Source organism: Gobius niger (assembly GCF_951799975.1).
Source record: "Gobius niger genome assembly, chromosome: 1".
In the NCBI taxonomy this organism is placed as follows: domain Eukaryota; kingdom Metazoa; phylum Chordata; class Actinopteri; order Gobiiformes; family Gobiidae; genus Gobius; species Gobius niger.
The window spans coordinates 59,478,894-59,501,321 of NC_136852.1; the positions used below are offsets into that span (position 1 = coordinate 59,478,894).

The window sequence follows — 22,428 nt, forward strand, 5'->3', positions numbered from 1 at the left end:
GCTCACTGTAAAATGTGCTTCTTTCTTTTGGACTGAGCTGTGGCTACACAAGGAGCATCATCAAGAGGTAAAGACTGACGCACGATGGTAATGTCTCCTTAAAACGCAGATTAGACATGGTGTTGTAGCACTTGAAGGCATGTGTGGTTTATTTATGGAAAACTGTTGTTATTTTGGTGTTGGGGTGTGCACGTTGATCTATCAAAGTAAGCCCATGCGTAACCTACGCTCAAACAGACTTTTCAAGGCAATTTCGCATTTGTTTTCAATTTGATGTTGATTCTAAGGAAGAAGACAAGGCAGCGTGATGCAAAGAGGAACATAATGTGAAGGCTGCCATAGAAGAGTAGCGCGAGTGCTGCTTGTAATGAACCACGCCTCAGTCGGCCTCTTTTTCTTAAACAACGCCCTCTCCTATAGTGGCGCAGCATGCAAGATCGTGCGTGTACCACGTTGCGTTTAGACTGCGCCAGTCACAAGATCTGGCCCCTGATCTTACTAAAGGGTTAAAACGAAGATTATATAATGAAATTAAATATTTGCGTTCACCACCTGACATATCGCTGTAATTTATGACTTTTTGAGCCTGATGTGCTGTTACATACACTGCCACTTGGATTTTAAGAGCTAGAGCGGGAACCATATGTTTACACACACTTTATAAAAAGACACATTTGCATCTTTCTCCAGCTGTATGTGTAAAAGAGTAAAATGTGAGCTCATCCCAAAATCCCAGGAAGAGCAAAGGAGGAGAGAAAAAAGGAAGAGAAACACTTGAGTTGCAGCTGAGGAGAACAAGTGGAGGGAGACTCAGGGACAGGAGGGTGAGAGAGCGTGAAGAATGAACTGTGCTCTTTCTCTTTCTCTCGTCTCTCTCTGTAATCATTTCAGGCAATCAATGGGAATAGATCTGCAGATGCACTGTTCTCTAGTTTGAGGTGGAAATGACTATTTTATGTTCTGGTAATTTCTGAAATTATGAAAGAGTAAAACTGTATCTGTGAAGCAGAGGAAGATGATAATTGGCCTTTGAGAGGACAAGCTTTTAAATTATAGAGCATAGGACTATCAGTTCTATTCAGTTGCTGTGTACATTTTATGCTGCGCTGCTCTCATTGCACTGTCACTTTTGAGACAGCCTTTATCAATTTCTTATGTACTCTACACATGTAAACTTCAGGGAAAAACAAGTAATTTGGCAAATGATAATGGCTGAAGAAAATTAAATTATTGGATATGTACAGTAGCTGGTCAATACAGAGGAAAGTCATCGATGGATCATTTATCTTGGACACTTTCTCGTCTCCCTCAATCCACTGTGACACAGACAGTGAAAGATAAGGACGCAGGGCTTTGTCATTATACCCATATATGGTGCACCAGGAAATTGCATTTTTTTCCCCTTCTAAATATAGTTAATGTATGTGCTGACGCCGGTATTCATATGAACATGTAGGCCTTTCTCACTGCACAAATCATCCTATCTACTCACTTTCACCAAATAGATTTAATAACCTTGTGGGGAAATAAAATATAGGTGCTCAATGCGGCAGTAATCTTATGTTTTTATTCCTTCCATTACTTCGCATATGCACGGACACTGCTGGGAGTGATGCGCGATTACAATTCCCCTTTATCATTAGGTATCTTCACTGGGATAACAATGAAAACAGAAAGGACACATTGAAAGAACGCTGTGAAACTGAAATGTCACAGACAGGATACATCCATAATTACTATCATTAAAGCTGTGCGTGCTGCAATGCGTGTATGCAAAAGGGTTTTTCCTAATTTGGTACACGGTCATGTTCCTTAGTTGAAGAGGATGCAAAGCGTGTTCACTTTCCTTTCCTTCTTTTTTTCTTTTTCGGCTGCTTCCCGATTGCAACACAGTGTCAGAAAAAATATCCACGACTTGCTTTAATCTTGCTGAAGTCTTTGAAAACAGCACAAGCCGCTGGATGAGGAGAGCGATGGTGACCTCGCCTCCATAGGTTCCATAAATCATTCTTTCCAGTCAAGCATTATGCCCGTTTTCAAGGAATAAAGGCATTTAAATAGCTGTATACAGAACATTAACATTGTTTTTTTGAGATTATACTAGTTCTTTTAAGACATTTTAAGATAATAATGTATTTACTCTCTTTCTGGGCTTTACTCTAAAGTTTCTGCAAAATCAAAGCTCTGTTGTTGCCTTTGTTTTGTGTAGGCATGGTCACTTAGCCTGCTGTTTTGATGTCAGACATGTGCAGTCATTATTCTACATCACAAGAGAAGCTGCTCTTCTGTTTTAGAGAGAGACGGGGTTGGAAAAGTGGTATGTATTTTTAATTAAAACTTTTTTTTACCTTTATTTAACCAGGAAAGTCCCACTGAGATTAAAGGGATATTTCAGAATTTTTGACATAAGGCCTCATTTCCTAGTTATCCAGTGTTACTGATTTCTGGAGATATATTTTTTTGTAATTCATGCAGTTCTTATGTTTGAAGAGTTACGCGGCACTATGCTTGTGCTAGGCTAGCACATTTCTATGGTATCAGCTAGCCTGCATTAAAACAGTCAGACACACTCCACAGTGCACCTGAGGCAAATCACTTATGACGCCAGACTAACCATATAAATGTCTGTGTCGATAGAATAATTTTTGGAATATAACTGACCTTGCATCACATAAATGATCACATTTTGAGGGACTAATTTCTAGCAGATCACTCCACCGCTGCGTAGCTTATACAACCACGAAGCTGATGCTGCTCAAATAAAAGGTATGTTAAATGAAAAATGGTTAAAATTACTCTATAGACACAGACATATATATGGTTCGTCTGGCGTTATAAGTGATTTGCCTCAGGTGCACTGCGGAGTGTGTCAGACTGTTTTTCATGCAGGCTCGCTGACATCGTAGAAATGCGCTAGCGTTGCATTAGCCTAGTGCCACGAAACTCTTCAAATAAAAGAAACAAAAAAAAATATCTCCAGAAATCAGCAACACTCTGGATAACTAGGAAATGAGGCCCTATGTCAAAAATCCTAAAATATCCCTTTAAGAATCTCTTTTTCAGGGGAGTCCTGTCCCGAGAGGGGAACCTATTGTATATATATATATATCTGTAGAGGTAGTGGAAACTGGAGGAAACCTACGCAGACAAGGGGAGAACATACAAAGTCCACACAGAAAGGCCCCGTCCAGGTGGGAATCAAACCTGGAACCTTCTTGCTGTTGCCAAATGTAAGAAGTGCAAATGAATATAAATAAATACTTCATTTCACGTTTCAACGTTTTCATATTATATATATCAGGGGTCTTCAACTGGAGGCCGTGGGTCCAGATCCGGACCTCCAGAGGCTTTAGTCTGGACCCCAAAGCCTTTTCATCCTCCACTGATCAGCTCGGCTATTTAAATAACTGTGAAACCTGTGCTCATGTTTTAAAGGGGGGGTATTATGCAAAATCGACTTTTTCAAGCTTTACATCATGTTATGATGCCATTCCCTCATTAAAAACATGCCTGAAGTGTTGCCTTAGCACATTCACGTATTTTCGAGTAGTCTGTAAAAACTCTGATGGCAGCCATTTTAGGGACAAAACGCCTGATTCCTTCAGGAAACGCCCTCGACCTCCAGGATACGCCTCCGACCTTTCGTCACCAGCCGAGTAACCAACCACTGCCCCTCAGCAGAACCCCGTCCTCGCAGTGTCTAGCCCTAAGATGTAAACAGAGTCATCACGGAGGTTTAGCTTCATGTGTTGTGAACCGGAGCCACAGCAGACTTTTACAAAGACACACATCAGTGTTTCTGTTACCGAAACACCCAGGATTAAAACCGGTGACAAGAACACTTATTTCAGTGTCTGGTTCTGCGCTGGGCCTTGATGATGCACAGAGCCTCCGGAGAAAGCTAATGCTAAGCTAAACCTCGAGTCATCACGTGAAAACGAGAAATATGCACAAATAAAGTCAATAAAACCACCACACACATAAAGAACCGTTTAACAATGATCACACACGGAGCCTGGCTTGTTGATTTGGAAGTTTATTGCTCACATTTCATCTACAATGGGTCATAGCCGAGTGGCTTTCTTCCGGAGCTAACAAGCTAGCCGCGACAAGCTAACGGGAAAATTCACTGAATACAAGCAGCATATTATGCACTAAAAACGCCACTAAAAGAGGCAACTGCTTGAAGCAGCCTTTATGATGACCACACACGGAGCCTGGCTTGTTGATTTTGTGGTTTATTGCTCACATTTCATCTACAGTGAGTCGTAGCCGAGTGGTTTCTCCCGGTGCTACGGCACTATTAGCCACGGCAAGCTAACAACCTTCACCTTCACAACATTCATTGAAAACAGGCAGCATATTATGCACAAATAACGTCAATAAAGCAGGCAACTACTTGAAGCAGCCTTTACGATGATCATACAATGAGCCTGGCTTTACACATTTGTGGTTTATTGCAGACTTTTCATCAACAATGAGCTGTAGTCGATTATAACAAGCTAACGGGGTAAAAAACACTGTCCACCTGCACAGATAATGTCCGTCTTTTGAATGGTATGGGCTCCTGCAGATCCTGGTGTAGTCCATGGGGGTATAGTTAGAGATCCATAGGGCATGGCAGATGCAAAGAGATAGCCTCCAAACAGCAGTTATTTTTCAGGCAAGAGCCCCTTCCAAGCGTCCGGTGTGGAAGGTTCGTCTTCAAGTCATATCCTGTGTGGCCATTGTTCCCAAAGTGATAAACAGTAGCTCCTTTCCAACAATAAAAATTAAAATGCACCGATCGTAGTTTCAATACTGTGGAGAAAGTGTTGTGATGCCACAGACAGCGTGTGGAGGGGGCGTGTCGGAAAGGGTCAGAGGTTCTTAAAGAGACAGAGGCCTATTTCAAGCCATTTGCTACCACCATTTTGAAAGAGCAATTTTATACAAGGCAGTTATTCTAATTGACTGCATTGACAGACCAACAGAAGGTTTCGTCATCATTGTAGTGTGCTATAGACTGGTGCTATGTGGCTGAAAAAAGCATAATACCCCCTCTTTAACATTTTCAAAAACAATGACTGCATCTGTCCAGACCCTGGACATATGTCGAAAGTTATGAAAGAAATTTGATGTAGTTGGGGGCCCCTGATACAGATATATATATTGTTGGCGTATGGGATGAGTCATTGGGTTATGGCACATTTTCCGGACCCCATGCGATCAGTGGCATCGAGAATAAAAACAGCATAGCCTGGATCCCACTTGGCAGGATGTGTTAAGAAATTACCACAAATCTATTTTTGCGTGGTCACACTTACCAAGAATCTGAGGGGAGGACTCATGCTCTTGGAGGCTCACATGTCTAGCTCCGGGGGGGATGTCAAACATCTTTAGCACACCTTTGCCAAGTTTGCAGCAGCAGCAGAAGGAGGCGAAGGCGGAGGAGGGGGTTAGGGAAGATAAGACAGAAGCAGGTTAAGCACGTCGGCAGTTTAATGTTTGCAGAGGTGGACATCACACAGATTCTCTTTACTTTGCTCTAAAAAGTTCAAGGAAGGAAACATAATATGAAAGTGGGCTTTACTCCTTCAGTCTACAAGCCAGCAGGACACAGATTAAACCATGTTGCAAAGCCTGCTTCATTCACATACAGATCACACACTAACCTCAAGCTATTTTGTTTTTCTCACAACTTCAAACCTTCAGACTAATCTCACTCTTCAACGTTGTCTTTCCATTGATAAGCTCAAAGTGAATGAAAACAACCTTTAGCCATGTTTCAATCCAAGATGTGAAAGTAGTTAATAGCTACACGGTCGCAAAGCAGTTCTCTAATCTGGGGATGTCCACCGCTTGCAAACCACACAGGACTCACCAAGTAAATTTCTAGAATCTTCCGTTTCATTTAAAAACACATTTCGGGCTCCTTTAGGCAAGAAAAAGGCTCCTCTGATCTTCCCTTGAAAATAAAATACATTGTTGTGTTACATTTGCGCATGTGACAGAATCTGAGAAGTCTTCAGCTGTGAAAAACAAAAAAACAAAAAACAGGGTCAAATTTAATCCATGTCATAAAAACAGGAGTAGGAGGGGGGAAAAAGTCCTTTGTTCTTAGAAAGATTCAGTCGAGTAGAGAAGTGATGAGTCTCGTGGCTTCCTGCTGGAGAACGTGTAAGCCAGTCATCACACATTCTTTTGAGCCACTGTCAGGTCAGAGAAGGTCTTCGCACGGGGGCAGAACAATAACACCATAGGGAATTTGTATTTTGGAGCGTTGCAAAAAAGATACACTGTGTTTGCGCTGACAGCAGGCAGCAGGTGTGCTCGTGAAACCGTGCGGAAGTTGATAAAAAGGCTATGGACAAAGAAAGGCAAATCTATCAAACAGAACAAAACCGCCAACCTTGAAAGACTTTGAGAGATCTCTGCCCCAAAGCATTTATAAACCGCAAAGTCGCTAAAACCTGTGGCGCTTTGGACCACTACATGAATAAAACAACAACAGCAACAGTATAAAGGTTACACTGCAAAAAGTAATAAACCAGATTAGTATAAACATCTCAATTTGAGCATAATAATCCAAATTTTAGTTGTTTTGACCAGTTAAGATGTTGTTGGGCATTTGTCCTAGAATATTTCACTTGTTCTGAGATGTTTCTGACTTGTTTCAATACATTTTGTCCTTATTTCAGGTAATTTTCTTTGCCAATGGGGTAAGAAAATTGGTCTTGTCTCACTGGCAATTTTACTTTCTTATTTCAAGCGAGATTTACTGGTCTGAATTAACTGGTCTGAAATGTCCTCAAACAAGCAAAGTAAACTTGGTCCGATCAGGAAAAATTGTCTAAATTAGTGAAAACCGCTCTAAACAAGATACATTTCCTCAATTCAAGTCATTTTATTTAAGGCAATGCTTGATATTTACTTTTTGCAGTGTACAGCTTTCCGCTCCATCAGCAGACATCTCATTAGTTTGTATTTTCTTGTTGCTATTCCCAATGAGACCAACTACAGGCTTTCTGGTATATACTGTATATAGACATTTTTTTCATCTATCTAATTCTGACAATCACTCTCTGGTTTGATCTCTGGGACTTATGTACTAACTAATCAGCACATATTGATTTACATGCACTCGATGATGCAGAGCTGTGTTGCGGAAAATTAGAAATCAATGGTCTGGGAGGTATTGTTCAGTTCGTTGTGTCGCATAAACCAGCACACACACTGTTTAGTTTTGCATAACTTCTACATAATGACAAAACACAAATTAAACAACGGAAGGATTATCATGATCTCTTGATGAAACCAAACCAGCTCACAGCTTCGACAATACATCGGCAGCACTTCACTTTATAGCAGAGAAAAAGCACCTACAAGTGTTGTTTCTAAGCTCCTAGTTTCAAACACTCCACATCAATGTACCTTTTTAAGCTCATAGCCTTGATTCAAGACACCGAGTGCTTGTTACGTCAATTCTTGTTTTGTATTTTTTTCATTACAATATATTAAACTCAAGTTAGTCCGCACATCAAGATCTGGTTAGTTTGTTAGTCAGGTCAGGACAACTTCAGACTGACAGGATAATGAGCGGTGGAGTCCGACCAAAATAGATACTTAATTAGTAACATGTAGCGAGGAAACAGCGTCTTGTATCAACCATTTGTCTACTTTATAGGCCTCTAGTGTTAGGCATCCAGCTGCACTACAAGCAATCAGCTGCACAGAGAACTAACACACTATTAGGGATGGTTCAGGAACACTGGATACTTGCATATAGTGTTCTCCAGTACTGAGGGCTCTTTTTGGGCTCGCTTGCTTAACTGTTTCCCTGTTAAGAAAAGGTGAGTGGGGGGAAGAAAATGATTGTAGATGTTAGAAAAGATTACATGGATTAAAAGTGATTTTTGTAGAGAACAGAATTTAGTTTGACATTTAACGGCCCGGGTACTCCTGGGTAGTTCCTGAGGTACATCCCTGGTACCTACAGAAGTAGTTACCAGGTACTTACAGTGGTACGTTTAGATAATTAGTGGTACTTCATCGTGAACTTCAGTAGTAATTCCTAAATACTTAGTGATAGTTTCTATGTAATAACAATGTACTAGATATGCAGTGGTAGGTAACAGGTACGTAGAATTGAAACTACCAGATACCTAAAGTGGTAGTTACTAGGTACTTTTAGTGGTAAGTCCTAGACACTCAGTAATATATAGTAAGAATTGACATAAAAGTGGGTTGTGGTAGCTGGTACTGATATGATTGTTGCTTATGATTATGATTACTTTTTTACAAAAAAATATATAATTTAAATAACTTACAAGAGTCTCTTTATTTTGATTGGTGTTTTCCTTGTGCTTCAAATTTGTTTTGAAATGGTAAGCTCTGTATTGCTAGAGTTTTTTCTGTGCTACTTATTCCATATTAATAATTTAAAAAAACTAGTTTCCTTTATGCTGTTATATCATGTTTTATAGTCATACAATCTTAAATAAATCATACATATTTTCTAGAAATGACCTCTGAATGTATCTAGAAGCACCACATTTACTCCCTAGGAAGTGCTACTGTAGTATCCTTGAATTACCACAATAAGTACCATAGATGTATCACATAATTATTAGTAGTTACCTCTGTAAGTACCACGGATTTACAGGCCTTTTTATCTATTAGTTACCACTGTATGTACATAGAAGGTCCACTGTAATTACTTAAGATGTACCATAATTACCAGTAAATACCACTGTAAGTACCATGGACTTACCGGGCCATATTCTCAAGTGTTACCGACATGGTTAATTACATGGGTACAACAAGTTTAATCATACAATAGAATAAAGAGACATGTTTCTGTGTATTCAGAAATCAAAAGTCAAGTGTTAATCCTGTGTTAGGGTATGACTATTTATTTTTAATCAGATAGATGAGTTTCAGTTTGTGTCAGACACTTCTAAGGATGGACTATAAGGCTTGGGACATTTTATATATTTAGAAATAAGGTGGACTATATTGTAAGGCGTAATAACACCTTTGGAGCGCTTCGAGAACTTCACGAGTGATGATATTACAACAATATAGTACCCTTTTTTTCCGCTTAGAAAATGGGCATATTTCATTTTGTGTAACTATACTTGGATCGTGTAACTGCTCATGTAACCGTATTTAAATAGGGAAAAAGGCGCTTCTAACTTCACCCCCGTTTTGCCCCATAGAGGAGAGGAGAAGAGGTTAAATGCTACAAACATTTTTGGTCTTTGTGCGTGACTGAGCGCAAGACCAGACAGGTCGTCTAAGCTCAGGTAAGAACATATCTCAGAATGGAAAAACGGTGGCCTGTTCCTTGAAGAATCTCTTTTTCAGGGGAGTCCTGGCCCCAAAGAGGAACCTATTATCCATAGTTTTAGTGGTAGGGGAAATCGGAGTAGCCGGAGGAAACCTACGCAGACACGGGGAGAACATGCAAACTCCTCACAGACAGGCCCCATCCAGGTGGGAATCGAACCTAGAGCCTTCTTGCAGTGAGGCACGAGCTATAACTGCTGCACCACCGTAATTTAATACAAATCCAGTTCCAGTTCCAGCTCTCCAACATAAAAGCTTTTCTTTCAAACATGCTTGTGTCAAGTGGGTCATTGAGCGCAGCGACTGTGTGGGTGAACGTGTGATCATTGGGGAACAAATCAGAGGGAAGCCGTTGTAACGGACTGTTTCCAAAATCCTTCATTCATAATTCATTCATGAAACACATTGGTTTATTATCACTGATCTGTGGTCCTTTTACATTGAGGCATTTTGACTCTGAATGCAAATAGTTTACAAGACAGATATTAAGCGACAGGAGGGAGATTTTTTTTGCCATGCACATGAACATGTAATTATAATAACTGAATCACTACTGAAAATTTGGAAGTAGCTCTTTGTTGTTCAAACAATAATGAGCTCTGAAAAAACAAACAAATACCAAATTTAACCTGACCTGAGCATTCCTATGTGCATTGGGGCAGAGAATGAAATGTAACACAGAGACAGCTGTATACTAACTGTGCACATTGTTCTATGACTCGGAATTAATTGTAGACTTGTAAAACCTCGTCCAAATAACTGTAGCAAAAAAAACTTAAAAATTAGTCTCCTGCATGAATAACATCCTTCTCCAAAGTTAACCAGACCCTAATTCTCTTAATTCTTTGTATTTTATAACTCGACAAAAACAGTGGTGTAACGTTGACATGACCCACTTTTTACACAAAGCTTTGACAATTGTCAGTGGCTGAAAACTGTGATTTTGAAAGAAAAATAATGAAGCGAGCAGGAGGGAAGAAATTAAGCGAGAATGAAAGGAGATCCTAATGTAGTGTGTCACCAAACTAGAACCTGCTAAATCACAAGCTCATCTTTTATGCACCGCGTTCACCTCTCGGCATACACAGCCTGTGATTGCATCTCATCTGTGGCTTTGCCGGTACCCAAACTGGGAAAAATATATTCACGTTGTTGGGAATAAACATTTTAAACAGCATGCTTTCGAGAATATTGATAGGGACGGACGCTAAAACTATTGAGCAATGGTAAAACATTCATGTAGGATAGTTGTAGTGACTGATCAGTTTAGACATTCAGAATGTAACATTGAAAACACTGTTGTCTGAAGTATTGCTTTGAAACATAGAATACATTACCAGAAGATCATCAGGGCTCCTCTGATCTGCTCCCGTTTTATCTACTTATCTATTACATTCATGTCCAATAAGTACGGTCTGCTGTAGAGATAGTCCATTCGGTCTTACCTGATTTCTTTGGCGTTCTGGTGAAGGTCCCTTTAACAGTGCGACAGTGAGAGTTGTCCCCACCACACACACCACACTTGTCTTCAACCTTGTTTGAACCAATCTCTCGATCGCAGCCGACTTTCTGGAAGCAAGAAAACAATCATGAGTTAGTAAGGTATATGGCATATCATTTAACATACATTCATTTGTACTACATATACTGTATAAAGAGTATGTTTAAGAAAACGTTTTTAGACTGGTAAAAGAGCATAAGAGGCAGGTCTATATAGGGGGGTCTATAGGGGGGTATGGATGCCTAGGGTTTAGCCAGTAAATGTTATGAAGTCGATTGTGCATAAAGCAGCTGATCAGCCACTGAGAGAGGTTGAAGAGTTCAAAATGCAAGGCCTGCATTTGCATAAAATGGTGATAGAGCAGGCAACAATAATCACACTGTGCAGCATAAACAAGGTAGAAATAGACCTTTATAAATTGCTATGGCCACTTGATATTAGCTTTTAGTTGCGCAACAACAATAGCTGTTGAGTCAAACTTGTGGCGTCTCAAACTCATCGTACAATTCTATTTAACAAAGAAACATAACTAGTAGTGGCCTTACCACACACTCTCCTCTCACACAGATACTGTAGGCATCCTTGTATGAACACCGGGTGCCGTCATGCACCAGCTGCTTCATGTACGCCACATCACCCGTCTCCTTCGATTGGCAGTACAGATGACACCTTTTGTTGGCTACAAGAAAATGTAAAGGTCATTTCAAAGATCATAGGTATGGAGGTTAGGGTTGTGCCGATGGACGATATCATCGTCCATCGTGATGGATGAGCAACATCACGATGGAGAGCCACCATCGTGATGCCACACCCCCTCCTGTCAGAAATACGCACTGGTCTTCTGTAGGCCTTGTAAACCTACAAACTGAGTGAGCAAGCATGGGTTTGGATTATTCTCAGGACTGAGAGAGGAGAGAGAGGAGAGAAAAAGGCCCTTTCTTTTTTTTTTTTTTTTTTTTTTTAACCAACGGATTCAGAATTTTTTGTTGTTGGAAAAAAAGAGCACAGGAAACCTACACTGACACAGAAAGAATATGCAAAATCCACACAAAAACGTTGCTACATTTTCTTGTGTATTGTTCTAGTCATTGAAACTAATTATACAATGTCACATAAACAATATTCTGTTGACATTTTTGGAGCTCACCGTCTGGATGCTCATAGGACAGCCAGTGGTGTTTGGCATTTTGAAATTCAAAATGTGAGTTGCGCAACTGACACTGCTGTGCACGGAAATCCTCAAAGTGCTTAGGGCAGTCTTCTGTGTGGCAGAGCTGGTATTCGTAGTTCACTCCTGGGCAGTCTTGGCCGCCGTTGGAGGGCCTTTAGGGAAGAGAAACACACACAATAATGTCATGACCGAGAAACTCACCCAGTAGCCCGTGAAACAACACTAAGTAAACAATATATACGTATGCAGCCCACATTCTCTTTCTTCTGCTTGAGAAAACCAATCCCCACAAGACTTTTTTTTCTCCATTTAAGAAAATGCACATAACTGTTCTACATATTTTAACTATTGGGGTGGCAGTATGTCGCTTGCCCACAGACCCAAAGATTGTTGGATCAATCACAGCTCTGGTCAGGGCATGCAGTCATTGTGTCCTTGGACACTTAACTCACCTTGCCTTTGGTAGCTACCTGTGTGAGTGGGTGAATGGTACCTTGGTGTAAAGCCTTAAATTCCCAGCGGTGGTGGAGAATCACTGTGTAAATGTGACCATTTACCAGTTTTATTTCTGCAGGGTGAAAGTTGCTTAGACCAAAGGTAAGCATGGGTCTGGTTATTTAGAGGTAAAGGCACTATTCATTTTCACAGGGCCAGCCATAGCCAATTCTATTTTGTGCCCTGGGAAAGATGGAGCATTTCCAATCTCAAAAGGCCTTACAAGGTATCTTACAGTTTTTCATAAATGATGAAGAAGACTGTGCATTTGACTCACGTAGGATTGTTGCACTGTCGTGTCCGGAAGCGAACCCCTGTTCCACAAGAACGTGAGCACGAGCCATACTTGCTCCATGAAGACCAGCCTCCATCTTGCTTGACCTGATTTGGGTTCTTCCACATGCAGTGACCTTTATAACACCACTGATGAGGCAGAAATGTGAAGAACGAGAGAGAGAGTGAAACTCTGCGAAATGTTTCGCAAAGCTTGGAAAGGAATAAAAAGACAGCAAGAAACATCAAACTCACTTTCCCAGGAGCACACTCTGTTCCATCCAGAGGTGGGCCTTTCTTGGTTTTGCAGAAGTACGGGTTGTCAGGGTGACTGCACCACAGCTGTTTGCAAGGGTCAAAGGTACGGAACTGCAATAAAGAAAATACATGTTAGAGCAAGGATGTAACATCCTTGGCTTTGTTAGAGCATGTTAGAGCAAGGATGTAACATGTATTACGTTGAGTCACAAAGCAGAGCAGAGGGCCATTCAGATAGGAACATTTAATACAGGTTTGAATGTGCGCCACATCTTTACTCACACTTGGAACTTTAATTGTCACCAAAATGCTGTTAGCTTAAATTGGTAAGGATTTTGGAAATTGCATGAAAATGAGCCACTCCAACATGAAGCACGGTTAACTTCCTCATTATTCCATTTTTTTTTTTTCAATTTCCACCTTACAAGCCATGACTGGCTGTAATTTTTCACAAGTTTTACAGCAGTTTCTGACCCCTCATGAGAATGACAAATGATTGCTCTGTACTATAGTCGTGATTATAGCTCATGCATCATTTCTTTCCTTTTTTAAGAGTAAAGGGCAGCCAATCAGCATGATTGTCTAAGTGTGTAATTCATGGCTGTGGTGAGCTCTGAGTGCTTCCTGTCAGGAATGTGGCATAAAGATTGGAATCCAGTGATGAAAGATATCAATTGTATAATGTCTCTCTGTTATTCCGTCAATCAGAGCGTATGGTAGATTCACGGACAGGCAAAATATGTTACAATAAGTCATATATTTACCAAGCTCATTGTCCTTCTCTGTACTTTTATTACACGTTTGACAAAGTTTTTTCCGAACCGGAACTCCAGCAAACAGATACAACTGGATGATTTCTTGATGACTATTATTATTATTTTCTAAAATTATAGTATGTCATAGTTTAGACCTGCTTTAGTAATGCATTTAAGTTGGGTGTTTTGAAGTTTAGACCTGGTTTAGGCAAATTTAGATAATTTAGAAAAAAGTCTCGCCTGCTGTACACCTTTAAAAAGGAGTTTACCCGAACTGTGATTTCCGTGTTCATGAGAAGGAATATTCTGTCTGTGACATTTTAAAATGGAAATTTAAGCATAATGAAACAAAAGGTCACTTAGTCCAGTCAGACTAAATCTGCATAGAAATAAAGAAAGATACTAGTCTCTTCCTGCAGCATTAGGGACGACACTAATGTTCGGCGTATGCCAGATCCATTTTCTTCTGCTGCTGGGTTAATCTGTCAGCACTGGCAAATCTCAAATGAGCGATGTGATGACCAGCTATTCCACTTGGCTCATTTAAATAGAGAAAGATTAATGCAGAGATAGTTAGTTCCCACCACTTTAAGGTTTTGCACTGTTGATAAAAAAAAAGAATGAAATTAATCCAAAGCTAAATTTGTTATCCAGAACTGTTCTATTCAGCAGAAAATAGATGAATACATTTTGGCAGTATTACTAATTGCACTTATTTGTCTTTTATGTGAAATTGTTCCATTGCGGGATAAGCACATTTATTCTAAGTAAATAAACAAATAAAAGAGAATAATGCCTTTAAATTGACATATGGCACTAGTAGTCACTGGTCTGGTCTGCTTTAAAGGAAAAGTTGTGAGGAAAATTTGGTCTCATGCAAGATGTGTGACAAATACAATCACCAATACTTCCAACAGCAAACTTAGTGTTCCTAGTATACTCTTGGTAGAGATGATTACATGTAGAAACTATGCAATGGGATGGGCAATTGAAACGGATGGGTGGATGAAGAATGTTGATTTTCTTATACAAATGCTAAAACTTGTTGAAGTTTAATTTCTTCAATAAAGCGATGACATTAATCAGACCTTACTACAGCTTCTGCAATTCCCTCCCATATTGAGGCCAATTTATAGCAATTACAAGTATACAGAGCCGGTGCTGGCCCTTCTGGGGCCCTAAGCAAAAATCCACACGGGGGCCCTACAGTAGCGTCCCATGGCTATTCGACGAAGAGAGAATCCATTTATGGTCAAAACAGTTCCACTGTTTCAGGGCAGAAGCAGAACATACAGACCTCAATTCAGGCCCTGCCCCCTGTGTGAGGACCACTAACCACTAAGCCACTGTGAGACTGGTATTTAGGACTACTACTAGTCTATTTCCCTTTTTAAAATAGTAAATGGCAAATGGTCCCATTCTCTCATCTCTGGTCCCTGACCCACAGATTGGGAACCGCTGATTTAAAACTAACTGAAACCTGCTCCTGACGGTTGTTTCTGTCTTAGCGCTGAGAATTAGCCTGTGAGTCGCCCAACCCGTTTTAGACTGTGCACATTCAGAGAACCAGAGTTACTGTAAGTTACTGCTCATGAGAACCATGTGGATTCAACTCAACAAAAAGGCCAAGAACGGCTTTTTACTCTCGTCTACTCGCCAAACTACTGTCCTGATACTCCAGACTCACCAGACACAATAAGAAGAGAGTTTAAATGAGAGTGAGGCCCAGAGTTGCAGCCCAGAGTCCGCGCAGAGAAAACTTGAGAGCAGCGCTCAGGACATGCAGCCGCGGAGGAGCCGCGCATGAGGCGAAGCACCGGGAGACAGACGGCCGAGCGGGACACGAGCGGACAAGCACTCGCGCTTTGGAAGAGACAGGGGGGAGGCGGTCGGTCTCTCCTGCTCATTCACTTGCACACTGCTCCGTTTTGGTGTTATATGTGGCGAAGTAGGCGGAGAGTGAGTGCGCGCTGGAAGAGCCGGTACCCGTAACAACGCGTTGATTAATCAGTGAAACAACACCGTAGTTTGACTGAGATGCGGGGCCCTTACGGCTGCGGGGGCCCTACGCACCTTGCGTAGTTTGCGTATAGGAAGAACCGGCTCTGCAAGTATATATAGCATGCTGTATGGAATTCCAGATGCACATTTGCAGTTAACTTGCAGTTAATGACTTTTGCAGGTTTTTGTTTAATATTTGCAAACAAATCTTGAACACAAATTTCCCATGGCCTTTCTTCTGTGTTCAACAGTCACTCTGTCCCTAAGCACTTCCCCCCTCCCTTACTATAAAACTCAATGGCTTAAATGGCAACAGAGCAGCTAAAAATGAAACCACTACACAAATGCAACTCCGATAACATTTCAACAGTGTGTCTATAGAGTGGACTTTCTTTGCATGTTTGCGTCTGCGGGCTGTACTCACAGAAGTGCAGATCTTGTAGCCCACTCCAAAGTCAAAGCGACACTGCTCGTCCATGGAGTAGTTGATTCCTGGGAGTTCAGGAAGTTGTGGCCATTCATGTTTGAAAGGGTCGTCCAGCAGACAGTCATATGTGCTGAGAACAGTGAACAGATAATCTTACAGACATTCTAAGATCATTTATACAAAACTGGAGCACGAACTAGCTAACTGCAAATGTGTAATCTACTGTTTTTTTCAACTCAATATCGAGCTTTGAGTCAAGTGGCTGTGAACATACAATGGAGCATATAGAACAGCAGCTGAACAGCACTTGTCTCCTAAAGTACAGCCACATGATATTGCAGTAAAGGTTTTACACACTATACAGTGCCTCTCGAAAGTATTCATACACCTTGAACTTTTGCACATTTTGTCATGTTTACAACCCTAAACATAAAGATTTTATTTTTATTTTTTTACTGAACGTTCACACACAAGTAACCGACGACTGTGAAGTGAAAGCTAAATGATACATGATTCTGTTATTTTTCAAAAAATAGAAAACCGAAAAGTGGGGCGTGCATAAGTATTCATACAGCAAGAATGAATACTTTGTGGAACCCCCTTTTGCTGTAATAACAGCACAAGTCTTTTGGGGTATGACTCTACAAGATTTGCACATGTAGAGACTGACATTTTAGCCCATTCCTCTTTACAAAACAACTCAAGCTCTGTCACATTAGAAGGAGAGCGTTTGTGAACAGCAGTTTTCAGACCTTTCCACAGATTTTCAATAGGATTTAGGTCAGGACTTTGACTGGGCCATTCTAACACATTAATATGTTTTTATTGAACCATTCCATTGTAGATTTAGCTTTGTGTTTAGGGTCATTGTCCTGCTGGAAGGTGAATCTCCGCCCCAGCCTCAGTTCTCTTGCTGACTCCAGCAGGTTTTCCTCCAAAATATCTCTGTATTTGGCTCCATCCATCTTCCCAACTATTCTTACAATCTCCCCAGTCCCCGCTGAGGAAAAGCAGCCCCACAGCATGATGCTCCCCCCTGTATATTTGACACTGGGGATGGTGCACTCAGGACGATGAGCAGTGTCAGATTTGCTCCATACATAACGCTTTGCATTTGGGCCAAAAAGTTCAATTTTTGTCTCATCTGACCAAAGCACCTTCTTCCACATGGAGCTGTGTCCTCCATATGACTTCTAGCAAACTTCAAACGGGATTTCTTATGGCCTCCTTTCAATAATGGCCTTCTTCTTCCACTCGTATATGAAGGCCAGATTTGTGTAGATACGACTTACAGTTGTCCCATGTACAGATTCCCACAGCTCAGCAGCAGGACTTCACAGCTCCTCCAGAGTTATCTTGGGGCACTTGGTTGCGTTTCTCACCAGTGCTCTCCTTGTTCAGTTTGTTAGTTTACGTGAACAGCCGTGTCTTGGTAAGTTGGTAGTGGTACTTTACTCTTTCCATTTCCGAATGATGGATTGAACAGTGCTCCGGGAGATGTTTAATTCTTGGGAAATCTTTGTATAACTTAACGCTCCTTTAAACTTCTCCAGAACTTTACCCCTGACCTCTCTGGTGCTCCTTGGCCCTCATGATGTTGTTTAGTGACCAATACACTCCGACCCCAGCTCTGAGGGCCTAAAAGAACAGCTGAAATTATACTGAGAGTAGATTACACACAGGTGCCTCTATTTAACCGTTAGGCCAAGGTGTGAACATTCTGGCGTCATTAGGAATGTTATAAAGGCAATTTAATGCACTCAGAAAATGCTGTATGAATACTTATGCAAGCCCCACTTTTCACTTTTCTGTTTTTTGAAAAATAACAGAATCATGTATCATTTTGCTTTCACTTCACAGTTCTCGGTTACTTGTGTGGGAACGTTCAGTAAAAAAATCAAAATAAAATCTTTATGTTTAGAGTTGTAAACATGACAAAATGTGCAAAAGTCCAAGGTGTATGAATACTTACGAGAGGCACTGTATGTATTGATTTCACACTGCCATCGATCAACTTCAGATAGCTCTGGAATGCTCGCTCTGAACACCGTAGAATGACAATGGATTTCACAGGGCCATTGTTGTGGCCTTTCATGTGCTGTCAATATCAGCCTGTTCCCAGCCTGATGACGTTTCCCGGACAGAAAATAGATTATGCCAAATAAAAGGCAGGTCTGGTGTCCTTGTTCAACGCTGAGTTAGTTTGTGTGGGTTAAACAATTTCAGAAAGCTATATATAACAGAAAATGCAGAAAGTATTGTAATTGTATTTGGATTTGTTTACCATATAGTGCACTTTTGAAACACACCCAAGAGCACTAACATGAGAAGAAAAGAAAATGAAACAGGAACTTCTACGCTATTACAAGAATCCCATGCAGATCATGTTTGTGGAAGTCTAAGATATTATGTTTGCAGAGGACATTGGTGTAATTGCAGTCTTAGCAAATTGTTAAACGCAACAATATAAACAGCACTTTCTACTCACATTTATTCTTGCATCACTTTAATATGTCTAATGGTGCAACTTGACCCGTATATTCGTCTTCTTACAATTTCTCTGGCATTTAGGATCATTGGACTGGTCTGTAAATGTGTCGTACATACACTGCTAAAGTATGTCTATTTACACGAAATGTTTGAGTTCAGCTCATGCGAGAGAAAAAACAAGTGTATTATTATTATTGCTCAGTGTAGTTCCAATAAGCTTATTTTTCTATTTGTGACAATGATGAGAGCCTGTAAAATACAATATTCCAGCTTAACATCTGAGAGTTGTAGTTGGTTCTCATGCATAAATGATCTAGAATCATGTATTGTGGCGAATGAAACTGAACACTAACAATTTCTAGCTTTGATGGTGTTTCTTCTCATCCGTGGTCTATGTTTAGACATATCAGTGAAGCGGTGCCGTTTACCCGGACCCTGGGGACGGGTATTGCTGTGGAATGAGGTCAGTGGAGTCTGCAGTTGGGGACGTGGCACAGATGTGAACTCACTGTATGTATCTCCTCAGCTCCTGCCCGCTGCACATGGACCAGTGGTATCTGTGGAAGGCGGCCTGCACCAGTGGGGCCATCACGCTGCCCATGGCTGTTTCATCTCCACAGCGGTTCCCCTGGCCATCATGCTCCATGCCCAAGCTGTCAAAACAAAGCATATTGATAAAGAGAAAGAAAAAACGCTTAAGTTCCGAGCACAATGAGGAGGAGGATCATTTAATATATGGTTTGTATTGTGCTTTGCAATCCCTGCACTGTAGTCAATATTGAACGCCGCACTCGGTTCTGGAAAGCTACAATTATAATCACTACAGGCACTGTCAATATGCACCATCGACCCCTTTAACCACCACACTCACACGCTACATTCACATAAAGACACAATGTGTGAAGTGGCTAGCCCAAAGACACAGATTAAACAGCACAACAGTCTTCACTAGTTCAATCCAGGATTTGAAAAGCTGATCTTTGGCAACCCAATTGTGTGAAAAGTGTGAAAAGTTGTAAAATCTGGTCTGTCGGACAGACATAAAAAAAATATTGCTTTGATTATGTATGTCTGCATAGGGTCAATAGATAAAGACTGCTACAGCTAATCACAAAAACACACACACATTTTACATAGCAGCGTATTAAACTGCCAAGCGAGAGAGGGACAAAAACAATAGCAACACCAGCAACACCTATGTGCTTCAGTGGGTCACCGCCCACTCTATAACCATATTAATGACTTTGGGCCTTGTAAGAGGAAAATTGGATGATTTTCGAAACATTGGGCGTGTAAGTAAAGAAATGTCCACTAAAACAACTGAAAGTGGGACACCTTAATGGCCTATCTCACTGGAAGAGCGTTGGAGATGTTGCAGAGACTACCATGACTATCTCCGCAACGTCTCTGCAACTCGGGTCTATCGCATTGGCCAGGAGACTAGTTGGAGACTCGAGTTGCCGCTGGTCACAAAGATTTATTCGAATTTGATTCTTATTTATTTGTTTGTTTATTTGGTCGGGATACATGGGTCTCATACATGTAAACACGCTGCGGGCTAATTTCCATCCATTGTCCCCCACTCGCTCTCTCAAACACCCCCTCATTCAACCTGGCCTATTGTTCATATTTTTAGTGGTAGGGGAAATCGCAGTACCCGGAGGAAGGGAGAACATGCAAAGTCCACACAGAAAACCCCTGTGCAGGTGGGAATCTAACCCGAATCACGAGCGCAAACCGCTGCACCACGGCATAAGGCAAGTCTCCAGATAGTATAACTAACAGGTTCTATTTCAGCTGAGACTTTACCAAGTCTCTGTGTGGTCTCTGCATGGTCTCAAGCAGTGGTGGCAATGTTGCAACACTATTTGTTGTCCTCATCCTGTGGGACATTTCTGTGACGCCCCTTCAATGACAAAATGTGTGTTTGAATCTCTGTTTTGTTCCAAGTCCACATAAATGAAGGGGGCCATGTCAGTGGCTTATGTAACTTCAATGACTGATTCTTTTTTTAACTGTATGACGTACTTCTCAAAAACTTTTATATTTTAAAAGGAATTAGCACACAAGGCAACTCAATGCGCCTGCCAAAAGGCAGCTAAGATCGATAAGAGACCAAGATACATAAGATAAAATAATTCAGATTGAAGAAAAAATGAAGGCGTGAGCTAACAAAGGCAGCAAGGTTCAACAATGCAGATGGAGTTTTATTTATCAAACTTTCGCTGCATATGCTCTTTTGGGTTTTTCTCATTTTTGTGGATCACTTGTCATCTTGCCGTCAGCCTCCACAAAAGCTGTTTTGTGTTTTGTGGCGATGTTGACATTTCAAATATGACAGACATTCAAGAATGAAATCTACAAATGTTTATGTTTTGTATGTGAAAACGCATTAAGTGCCCTTTGGTTTAATTTAAAAACAGAATAAAAAAGGATTGAGGAAAAAGGACAGTTGTGTGATAAAAGTGTAAGAGCAAGAATGTAAGGAAAAGCTCAATGCACACTGTAGAACATATGTTACTACATCATAAAAGCAACTAAAACACTGTAAATGGTCTCAACTTACATAGCGCTCTTACATGCTTTACATCAAGGAACTGCTCACCCATTCACACTCTCATTCATACAATACACAGACACTGGAGCAAAGGTGGGTGAAGTCCACGCCCATGTCCACCTCAGGCTAATGACAGTGAAAACACACACAGCTCTCAAATTGATCTTCGTATCAGCGGCAGCAACTGAAGCACAGTGAGGTGCACAAGCCCTGGCAATACTGACTACTGCTGCTGATGATTACGTTTGAGCATTAAGATTTTACTATGAACAACAAATCCAACAAATCCGATAATCTTACACTGTGTTTGCTATAACCACTGTCCCACCTGTGTGGGTACCAGATTTCTTAACTCTACCCTCACACAAGACTTTCTCTTTTCCTGCGTTCATAGAAATGTTTTGCAGATGTGCTTTATTTTTAATCCTGAAATTATATTCATGTGATGAATATAAATTCCACCATAAACAAACTCCAGGTGTTAGACAACTTTAATTGATAATAGTCTATGTCCACTTTACACATCACAGAGCGTCCACACCCTGTGATCAGACAGAAAGCGCAAATCATGTCTTAAGGCGAGCCCTGTGACACTGGAACAGAACAGACTAAACATTCAAGCTGTGTCAAACATATTGATATGGAAACATAATAAGGACATTTTCTAGCACACCAACCCCCTTGTGAGCACAAGACCTTTTCTCTCAACCCATAACAAGTCCATAAAAGAAAAAATAGTGATGTAACAATGAAGAGAAGAGCAAGAGTCCCAGTTCTGAGTGCGTCTACTACAGAGGGACCATAGAGAGCCTGACCAGCTGCATTACTGTGCTACAGCCTACAATTTTGTTTATGGATTGTGAACAATGCAATTACTATTGCTAGTAATCTTATTTGTGAAACATAGTGTGTTTGGTGGCATTGTAGACAATTTGTAATTGTGACTTGGGATATCATTGATTCATATTAATTATGTGATTATGTGTAATTAGTGTAGAGTGTGACGTTTTGACCTATGCTGCCCCATTGCCGTGGTTACGGCATACCAAGGGACAGATAAGAATCCCACTCCAAGACACTCTCCACAGGGATCTAAATTCCTTCACAATGTGCCACAATTCTCTGTATGTGAAACCATGGTATGCCATACCGTTGTTTCACGTACGGAGA

The 22,428-nt window shown here is 40.8% G+C and overlaps 1 protein-coding gene across 2 annotated transcripts in view; it reads right to left on the minus strand.

Annotated features, from left to right (window-relative positions):
- The window catches only part of adamts3 (ADAM metallopeptidase with thrombospondin type 1 motif, 3), a 111,296-nt gene that overhangs the window by 24,237 nt on the left and 64,631 nt on the right, over positions 1-22,428 (minus strand). Inside the window, exons 9-17 of one of the 2 annotated variants that reach the window (XM_079577086.1) lie at positions 19,211-19,354; positions 16,209-16,341; positions 13,026-13,139; positions 12,775-12,920; positions 11,979-12,154; positions 11,377-11,510; positions 10,776-10,899; positions 7,763-7,819; positions 5,307-5,387 (exon numbers count right to left, since the gene is read on the minus strand). In XM_079577086.1, the coding sequence (XP_079433212.1) occupies positions 5,307-5,387; positions 7,763-7,819; positions 10,776-10,899; positions 11,377-11,510; positions 11,979-12,154; positions 12,775-12,920; positions 13,026-13,139; positions 16,209-16,341; positions 19,211-19,354 (1,109 nt within the window). The remainder of the gene's footprint in view (positions 1-5,306; positions 5,388-7,762; positions 7,820-10,775; positions 10,900-11,376; positions 11,511-11,978; positions 12,155-12,774; positions 12,921-13,025; positions 13,140-16,208; positions 16,342-19,210; positions 19,355-22,428) is intronic. The other variant, XM_079577087.1, reaches the window with a different exon arrangement.